The sequence below is a fragment of the Solea senegalensis genome, linkage group LG3 (genome assembly GCF_019176455.1).
Source record: "Solea senegalensis isolate Sse05_10M linkage group LG3, IFAPA_SoseM_1, whole genome shotgun sequence".
NCBI lineage: Eukaryota > Metazoa > Chordata > Actinopteri > Pleuronectiformes > Soleidae > Solea > Solea senegalensis.
This window is the reverse complement of record NC_058023.1, coordinates 13,460,590-13,470,874: the sequence shown is the minus strand read 5'-3', so window position 1 is coordinate 13,470,874 and position 10,285 is coordinate 13,460,590. Positions and strand designations below refer to the sequence as shown.

General features: G+C 37.8%; 1 protein-coding gene across 1 annotated transcript; it reads left to right on the top strand.

Moving 5' to 3' along the window:
- Positions 1-606: 606 nt before the first annotated feature.
- LOC122766119 (tetratricopeptide repeat protein 31-like) lies at positions 607-9,061 on the top strand. The gene is made up of 18 exons (XM_044020757.1): positions 607-803; positions 980-1,002; positions 2,066-2,132; positions 2,985-3,202; positions 3,334-3,447; positions 3,515-3,562; positions 3,681-3,854; positions 4,350-4,511; positions 4,638-4,701; positions 4,801-4,891; positions 4,991-5,132; positions 5,501-5,605; positions 5,752-5,851; positions 5,990-6,248; positions 6,756-6,830; positions 6,933-7,035; positions 7,597-7,712; positions 8,171-9,061. The coding sequence occupies exons 1-18, from the start codon at positions 779-781 to the stop codon at positions 8,241-8,243; spliced, it is 1,959 nt and encodes a 652-aa protein (XP_043876692.1). The 5' UTR covers positions 607-778; the 3' UTR covers positions 8,244-9,061.
- Positions 9,062-10,285: the final 1,224 nt, after the last annotated feature.

Sequence of the window (10,285 nt, the reverse complement as noted above, 5' to 3'; positions counted from 1 at the left end):
TTCCTCAATATAAATGATTGTGCAAAAGAACTATAGATATGTTCTTGTTTGTGTCATACCAATGTTATCTATAGATGTAGTTATGAAAGTGATATACAGAGAAAAAACCAACACACTACAGAATAAAAAATAATATTACAGCTGCCATAGAATTCTGAATAAAATAAATGTAAGCAAACAAACCTGTGATTCAAAATACTGAAAAGACATTGGGGTAATTGAAAGGTTAATGTGTCAACCTTTCATCAGTGCTTGTTTGATCACTGTACCTTCATAGATAGTGGCACTAGTAAAGAATTTTTCTTTTGCAATAATGCAACATGCTATGTAGCATATATATATATATGTATGTATACATATATATGTATATATATATATGTGTGTGTGTGTGTTCACATTCCAAATCATGGCGATATAATAAGCATCAAGTGTAGCTCATTTTCTCCAATAGTAAAAATTAATCCCATATGTCCAAATGTAAATAAACAACAGAACCAAGAGCAGTCAATTACTGGTATTAATGACGAGAGGGATTTTCATTAGATATGATATAGAGCAAGTTCTGTATCTCCGACAGGGGGCAGCAACGGGACTCTAGATCCCTAACCATGCAAAAGCAAAAGAGGTCTGGTAAGTTCCCGTGATGCTGGAAGAGACCGCGCCAACATGTAACGAAAGTTTAGTCTGTGTACTGTTGCGTTGTAGTAATGCAAAAATAGTCTACTATTGTGTGGAATTCAAGCGTTTATGACGCCGAGGGAGGGCTTGTTTTATCAGCATGGACATGTACAGAGACGAGACGGGTAAGGAAATACATAAACACGAATGCTTACGGCTGTGATAAGGAGTTGGTGCGTTATTAAGCTAACAAGCTAAGTCGTGTTCACTGGTTGGGAGTGTTGCTGAAAACTTTGATTTGGTTTCATAAAGCGGTGATGGAGTTGTGTTTTAACTTTGCTGTCTTTACTTTTTTTTACAGAGTTTACTGACATGGAAATGATTGTAAGTGCACCTTCTTAATTTAGCCTGTCTATGTCTGTGTCGTCAGTTGGTAGTAAACGCGGTGTTGCACGTTGCCACATTAGTTTGGTTTGTTTTGTGATATACGACTAACGTTTTAAACAGTTTTAAGTCGGTGTAGCAGCAGTTGAGGTATTAATGTGGCAGTGAATGCGTCACATTCAACTTGGCTCAGATTTGCTGACTAATGTCTGTTAGGATTCAGTTTCCTCGGTAGTATGTAGTCATTTCCTGTGCATGTTCTGTACTGAAGAGCTTTGTGTACACAGCTGCTGCTCATGCACAGCAGCGAGGTCCAACACCACTAGACTAAACCAAAATGAATCACCTCTACAGTCTGTTTACAATAAAATGTGCATGTGCATTCGTTTCCTAATAGATTATGTCAAATAGCAAAGTTTCACACAAACCAAGTTATTTGACATACTTTACAGTGTTTCTTAATCTTTCGTTACTTTATGTGACACCTAATATTACTTTTTAATAGGTACCCACCCTTTGTTGTAATTTGGTGAAGAACAAAAATTCTTTACAGTCCAGCCATAGCAAGTATGGTCTCTGCTCTCGTGGAGCATCATCTACAAACTATTAAAGAATGCACTCTCAGAGGGCAAACCTCCACCAAGGCCAAAGTTCACTCCCCTATCTTCGAATGTTAAGATTCGTTTTTCTACTACATCTTATGGAAATTTCATCCAAATCGGTCTTCTACTTTTTGTGTTATATTGCTCACACGACTAGAAACATAACCACATTTGCAGAGGTGATACTAATCACTCCGTGGGAGCCACACGAGTTTCCACATAGTGTCATGTGGCAAACAAACCAGTTTAATTGTTTGTTTCATGTGTTTAAAGCCTCCATATTTTTTTAGGTCAGGGCTACTGCAAGATAAATGAAAGTGAAACTAAAGATGCAGCGGTGCATCGGCAGTGAGCTAGCTGTTAGTCCTGTGTGCGTCGAGTATACTTGCAAGAGTGTCGATGATCTGTTGTTTGCCAGTGTTGATGTGAAACACTTTCACATGTGTCTTTTCCTTGTATAGCAAACGGTTGTGGGCATGTTCGAGAATAATCGTCATATGCAAAGGATAGTGAGATATGGTCTTCTGGGTAAGTCTTAGTATCATATTTCACACACAATCTGCTCCACACGTCTCGTCTGTTTTTAGTGTTTTATTTGTGAAATAATGTAAATTTTTGCCAGTGAGGCTCCTCTGACTTCCTATTGCACTCCTTCTGGGTTTGTAAAAACGTGAACACAGTGTAAAAGAAAAAGTTATCCAGTAGCTTCTCAATAGAGTCATGGTACAACTTGACATGTTTGAATAGGAGAATGTAAGTTTAGGGTCTTTGACCTGTGTATGTTTTATTATGTTAGTTTCCATCAGCCTATTATATTGCACATTTTTGATTTGTGCATTATAACACCTGAATTGAAACACATCAGAAATCACATCAGGTAAAAAAAGGTAGATTCAAATGAGCATAATGGAAACAGCCCATGGCCAAGTGACAAGGGAACTGTGCTTGTAACCCCACCAGGTCAAAAAGGCCTGGGGTACCCCTGAGCAAGGTACCCTACTACCGTTGCTGCTCAGTGTGGCTGCCCTCATCCTCTAAATTCTAGGATGGGTTAAATGCAGAGAAAGTATGAAAAAAAAACAAAAAAAAACAGTTTTAGCAAATAAAATATGACCTTTAGAAAGCAAGTGACTGAAACCTCCCTCACATATTTTAAGTAGTTTTATGTTATGTGCTCCACATCAGACTGGGGACTTCTTGAGGAGGAGTGATGTATTATGAAATAAATTTGTCATGTACTTTTTTCAACTGTTTATGTTGTAAAACTACAAAAATCACTAATGGAAAGCACCAAATAGAATAAAAGTAAATAAAGAAAGAGTTACACGTTCTCAGTAGGCTCAACAAAGTCATAAGAGATTGTTTTTTTCTTATGAACAGGTCTGGAATATGAAGACGAGGATACAGTTGATTATGATGACTGGGTGCATGAGCCTCACAATTTCCATGGTTGCCAAAGACTTTCTGATGCCATGGGTAGTGACAGATTCAGAGGCAACACTACAAGGTCATCCCACTCTGTTTTCCAGCATCCCATTCATTATTACATTCCACCTCATGAACCTCCTCTCTCAGCTCGTCTTCAGTCAAAAGAGAGCGTAAGTGTTATTATACCTAATTTTAATGTGCTTAATGTGATTTTAATGTTAATTAAGTGCTTCATAAATGTAATGGATTTTAAATGAAATAAATGCAGTGTTTGTTTGCTTGTTTTTTTCTACTTTGGTAGGATGCTGAAAGAAATGCTAGGTTACTGGAAGAAGTGAAACAAAATGAAGAAAAGGCTCAAAAGAAACGGCTTAAGAAGCAGGTAAATCTCCCGTCTCTAATAGGAGATTCATTGAAATAGTGGAATGTCACATTGTTTGGATTTAACTTTTTTGTGTGTTGCCTAACAGAAACAAAAGAAAAGAAAACAGCTTGAGAAGGAAAAACAGAATGCTGTAAAAAGTGAAGAGGTAATGATCATGGTTACGTGCAATGTCTTTTAAATGGGAAGCCCCAAATGTACTCATCAAGCTACAATTTCATATCATCACAACTAATTTCTTTTTTCTTTTTTTTCACAATTTACAGGGAAAAACTGATGTGCAGCAATCTGATACAGGGGAGAGTAAAGCAGCTGACAAGAAATCCAAAGATGATAAAAGTTCCAGTGTTGACCAGTTGGCCTTGGGTAAAGATACAGACGGCAGTGAAGATGAAACTGATGGTGATGGTAGTGACAAGGATGGCTCCTTTGACTCTGAGGTACCAAGTGTACCTTTTACTGTGATTCATACACCTGAAATTAAACAGAATTGAGTTTATCACAGATGAGACTTTGGCATTGGCATCAAATGTTTAATCTGAGGACTAATTTGCTTATGTGTTGCATACCTTCAGTAAAACCTTGAATATGCTGTAGAGGAAGGCTGATCCATGTTGGGTCAAATGTCAGTTTGATACCTCAAACAAGATGGAGTATTATCACATGAGATGCCATCAAAATAATTCTACACTCATAATGCAAGGATGAGGAATTGAATGATTAAATGCATTCTCTGCAATGTACCTATTGTTTCAAATTTGTTGAAATGGTCAGTTGTCCTATAGTATTAATACTTTTCATACTCATATTTAGCATGTTAATAGTGGCAAATAAACAATTACCACAGGATTTAAACACTACTATACTTTTAACCACTTGAATCAAATTGTGTTCCTGTTGTGCAATTCATTTGTTTCTGTATTCAATTTTTTAAGGACCTGGATATGACGAGTACCTTTGTGACTAAAGCCGCTCTCATAGTCAAGCGTAAATTAGAGCAGAAGCCACAGCATGAGAACAAGGAGAAAAAGACGCCGGTTAAAGAATGTAAAACAGTCCCTGAGAAGGCGAAGGAAAAACCAGAGGTTGAAAAAAAGGTGCGCACAAATCGTGACATGATACTTGACAGTTGATTACTGCCCCAACGACTACATGACAATAGAACCATAATACTTTTTTGGGTGTGTCTTTTGACGGTAAATCTTCTCTTTTTGTCTGAACAGGATTCTGCTGCCCATAGTATCCCCACCATTGAAGATAATATTAGAATTAGTACAGAGCTTGCAGGTAAGGTGGTCCTTGTCACATGTGCGCACACACTCTCAACCAGATGTATTCATTGTGATTTATAGTAAACAAGGCTTGTATCCTCCTTTTTCATTGCAGTTATCGGAAATAAGTTTGCAAGTTCTGGAGACTTTAATATGGCTGTGAAGTACTTCACTAATGCAATAAAGTACAATCCTACTGAGTTTAAGTAAGAAGTTGTGTCTTACTTCATTCACAGTAAATCTAAACATTCTGATTACATCACCGTTTTCTGTTGTTGTTTTTAAAATCGTTATTTCTGTCACAGATTGTTCGGCAATCGTTCCTTTTGTTTTGAGAAGATGCAAGTATATGAAAAGGCGCTGGCTGATGCAGAGTTGTGCCTCAATATGTGTCCAGGCTGGATTAAAGGCCTGTTTAGGAAGGGCAGAGCTCTGGCTGGATTAAAGGTAAGTGTACAAAAAAAACTATAACACTTCTGTACTGCATAGTGATTCTGCAAACATAAATGTATTTAGTACTTTTAGTCTTTGAATCTGTGAATAAGTAACCTTACTGCTTTTCCCCATGCATGTTTTTAGTTTTGTTTACCTCATCATGTCATGTTGGAATGACATTGGGTTCACTTTGGCCTCACTGCGTCATCAAATTGAATTCATTTTGAAGTGTTACTGAGCTGCGCAGGCTCACCTTATTTACCCAGACTCGTTTGCTGATTAATTTCAGCAGAATGACATTGAGTGAGTGTGTGCATTCCCAAAGCAGAGTGAGGAGAGCTAATGTATTCTTCTTTCTTCCTCCCCCTCCTGCCCGCCAGAGGTATGAGGAAGCTGCCCAGGCCTTTAATGAAGTCCTCAGGCTGGAAAGTTCATATGCAGAAGCTGCGCAGGAACTAATGCGAGTGCAAATCATGCAACTAATGGTCTGTGACAATAAAATCAATGGGTTGAATGTATTGTGCAATAACGTTAGTTTTGTATTTGTACAGTCACAGCATTTACGTATCTTCATAGTATCGGCTAACTTCATTGCAATATTGGTCAATTAACACTTCAACGTGTGTTTCAGGAGTATGGTTTTACACGGGAGCAGAGTTCAAACGCATTAATTATTCATGGAACAGTTAAAAAAGCGTTAGCTGTGTTGTCTACATTAAACCATCAACCAGGTGAGTGTCTCCTTATCTCTAATTCAACAGAAATTGTGTATTATTTAAGCACATTTTTAATAATTACTATTATGACATGATGACGTTTTGTGTCCGTTTGTATACCACAGTAATTCTAAACATTTGTCTTTTGTTTAGGGGCTAATTATAATGCTCTCCCACCAGCTCAAGTAGTGAACGTCACCGGAGTCTCACCAGTTCTTTCAGCAAACACAAACCCTGCAGCAGCAGCAGCAGCTCCTCCTCCTCATCCTTCTCTGTCCCAGGACGCACCAACAACATCACTTAAACACAAACCTTTAGGCCCGATACAGAATATGTCAAATGTCCAGAATCATCTCAGGCCCGCTCCAAATATGACCGTGAAGAGTAGTAATGAAAACAGTCAGCCACCACCGTGAGTATTAATCCAGTCCCACTGCAGGGTTTAAGCTCAGTGCAGCTTACACATGTCGCAGTATTTCTGTATGTTAAAGTATCTTCTGTTATCTCTGAGGTTTATCAGTATTTCACACATGTGGGGCTCCTTCTGTTACGTTAGTGGGGTTTTCTGACAGCTGATAATATAAAGTGTGGAAATTCTGTGTAAATTAACTTAAAACTTAAAATATTGCTTATTATTATTTTCCCTTTTATAGGTGAACATATTAATGATATATAAATTACTGACTATACTAATGTCAGTGTTAGTGGATGTAATTGAATTTCATTATCATTAGTCATATTTGACAAGTTTAAAAAAATGTGGATATTTGAGTCATGGTTATTGGAATTGCTTTGCCTCTAATTAGACAATATATTCTAAGAGAGCAGGAAATCATTTAATGGTTTTATGCACTTCACACAGTTTTGAATGATGATGTTATCTACAAAATGGCTTCTCTTTTTTCTTTCTTTCCAACAGGGAGTTGTTTCCAGTTTGGGTGGGAAACTTGTATTACCCCGTGTCTGATTCTGTGTTAACCAACCTGTTTAACAAGTAAGAGAATGAACTAGCTTTCATGTTGGTTTCCTTTCTGTGTTTTTTTTATTCGCGTGCTCATGTTGCAGAGTAAGTAAGCGCTCATGTTGTCTCCTGTAGGGCCGGAGACGTCTATAGTGTGAAGGTTCTGGCTTTCAAACGTTGCGCCTTTGTAAACTTTACAAAACAGGAGTTTTGTGACGAAGCGATCAGGAAATTTCATGTAAGTATCGATCTGTAGCTGTCCACAAACTGTATGTGTCTGCTATAACCACACTGTCCTTTTGTTTATCATGAAATGATGATGCTGAATGCTCTTCTTTGTATACCAGTTTTCTGAAGAATTGTTTACAGGTTTAAAGGTACACCGTTTCAAATGTAAATACAATGATTTTCATTTGTCATAAATTGAAGATGAAAGAAAGGGAAGGGTGAGGTGAGGGATATAACTTTTACACTCGGTTCCTTTTTGATAGATATATAGGTGCCTGTAAATGAGACTGCATTCTAGTGTAGAATTTCCGCAGCATGACACTTGGCTTATGTGGTATACAGAATTGGGATAAACCCATTTGCTGCTTTATACAATTTCACCATGTTGTCTTTTAGATGCCTTTCATGAAAAAGCCAAGTTTCATCTGAAGAGCCTGCTGACGTTTCACTTTTTGCGTTAGCTTTACAAGACAAACAAATTGCCCTTTTGCCTGTGTGTACGTGAATAAAGAATAGGCCAATGCATGAGCTTTCTTTTGAGCTACAGGACATAAACTCTCTTGTCATTCAGGGCTTTGAGCTGAACGGGATGAAGATTGCTGTGAGATACCCAGACAGGATTCCTTATGGCATGGGTATTTCAAGATCTGCCCTCAGAGCCGACGACCTGCAGAATGAAAGTGTGGGGTGAGTGGGTGCTTTGTATTCATGTCGTTAGTTTAAACACTATAGTATATATTTATTTTGACATTGATTTGTCTTGGTTTGCTAGATGTTGAAACTTATGCTGCTGTAATTTATTTTTGAATGTCACAATGTCGAGCTGGTGTATTGCCAAGAATATATTCTTGGCACATAATCTGTGATTTGTGTAACACGGTTGTTCACAATAGAAAACAAGTGTTACTGAACTTCCTTGGAGAGTGCCAGCTGTTGATTTTGCCGTTGGTCTTCTTTTTGGCTGACCTTCAGCAAGGAAGGAAAGAAATCAAACATTCCCACAGTTTATCTTTTCCCTTTCATGGTTTACTTTGTGTCCGCTAATCAAAGTAGCATGGCAACTTCAAATGACCACGGTGGTTGATTTTCCGGATGCTGTTACTTTTCCACGCTAACATATGAAATATTTGGACTTTTGCTTTCAGGCAATATACACTTGGAGGTCGAAGACCTGTACGCCCTCAAAGGTGTGAGTACAGAGACAACGACAAGAACTGAAAGGAAAACAAGATGTCTCTAACCTTTCTCTAAAATCTCCCAATAAAAGCAGAATCACATGTTCTGTCTAGTACAGACTTTTAAGGCTTTGCTGCGTCTTTAAGCAGTATCTGTTTTTAGTGCACCGCAGAAGCTGATGCTCATTGGTCAGAGTATTTTAAGTCAGCGATTAAGTGGCTTTTACACATTAATCATTAACCTTACTTTTATTATAGAAATGCAAGGACTATCTCAGTATCGACGTTTGTTTTTGATGCCAGTATTGGAAAAGCCTGTCAGGAAAGTAGAAGGCAGTTCGTTGATCTTGGGATTGCGAGGAGCATCTGCAGCACATTAAAATGCTAACATGTCTCTTTTCTGAGCTCAGAGAGGCGCGCACACACACACACACACTGCCTTTTTTGTGTGACTTTCTCAATATTTTCAGGCTTCCTTTGCAGTGTAAGCAATTGTCATTGCTGGTGCAGGAGCAGCAATCTGTCCACTGATAAAGAGTATTTGTTGTTGAACAGCCAACAGGAGCTTTTCAATTAATTTTCATATTGTGAACTTCTATAAAAAGGTATTAGATCAGATTTACATGATCTGTATTCATTATCTATTTAAAATCGTATAAAAAGTTTTTTAAAGCAATCTATATATGATAATCACACACTTTCTTGCAGACCTACTCACTATTAATTTAATCATAGATTAGTTTTAAGTAAGAAGTGGCAGATTACGGTTCCTCATTTACTGATCACAGAGAGGCATATGTTCTTATATTCGTAATTGTGGGGTTTGTTCTTTCAAGAATTAAAGATTCTTTCATATTCAGATCAACTGTCTCATTGTTTTTAACATGCCTTTTAAACAATAGCGAGTCACAGTTATGAACATACATGGGGAAGTTTATTGGCCATATTCAATGTCCGTTGCCAATTAACAACCAATGATTCAAACCTGTGGGTGAAAGAGCACATTATACAGGATATGATTTCATTTAGATGATAATAGGTTGTGCTTAAGAGTAATTCAAGCTAAATCAATATTAAATAAAAAAAGGTACTGATTCATGTTCATTAAATCATGACCGATGTTTGCCAATAGATGGCAGCACATGCCAACGTTTGGTCTGCTGTTGTTGAAATTGTGTCAAATCAATCCAACATTGAGATGAATGCGGCATAACTTTATATAATTGTGTAGACATAAACGTAATGACTATTATGGAAGAGAAATCCTGAGCAGGATAAAGTCCACACGTTGCAGCGCCAGCAATAGCTGCTCAAAAATGGAAAAAAACGAATCAAGTTTAATGTACTTATTTAAACATATAAATGTATTTTTCCATGAAAGCATAAGAGTTCATAGTGTTTGCTTAGGAAGCTGGATAAAAGACATTTCTGCCTCAAAAAAGAATCCCTTTTTGTGAACTGCTTGATCTTGTCCCATCAACCATGAGGGATGGAGGCCGATACCATCGGCTGCCTGAGCTGCACCTGAACGCCACAGTTCATCACCTTGTACAGATTGTCTTCAGCAGCTGCAGATAACGGTTGTTGCCAATTCTAAAGCTGCAGAAATGTTTTCATTGTGAACTGAATGTTCCACAGAGGATGTGACTTTGGTGTCTCAAAAAAAAGTCCTTTTTTTTTATCCTTTTTTTGGATCAAGGAGGAAAATTGTGTGGGTGAATTCATTTCTAAATCCATTTGGAGACGGTCAGGGTTACAATGTTGTTATAGTTGGAAATAATGTAAGCAAGTCATGTCCCTCATGTTCACTGATGACAGAATTTTGAAATCTCACCTTTAACCCGACAATCTGCACACTAGATGTTACTGCGGGTATTTGTTTTGACATGTGATCACGTGAACGTGTGAAGAATGACTTTTTATTGTGGTTGCTTGTATCCAGTGCTGCACCATGTTTGTGCTTAAACGGATACACAAATATAGTTTGTGGTGCGACAGCGGCTCAGTGGTAGAGTAAGTTGTCTTTGAACTGGAAGGTTGTGGGTTTAATTCGGTCAATGTTTCCCCTGGGCAAGACACGTTAAC

Excerpts from the sequence above, each read along its gene's own strand:
- LOC122766119 (XM_044020757.1), top strand. The coding sequence starts at position 779 with ATGGACATGTACAGAGACGAGACGG. Across the intron at positions 5,852-5,989 it reads TACATTAAACCATCAACCAG|GGGCTAATTATAATGCTCTC; the intron begins GTGAGTGTCTCC and ends TCTTTTGTTTAG. Across the intron at positions 6,249-6,755 it reads GAAAACAGTCAGCCACCACC|GGAGTTGTTTCCAGTTTGGG; the intron begins GTGAGTATTAAT and ends TCTTTCCAACAG.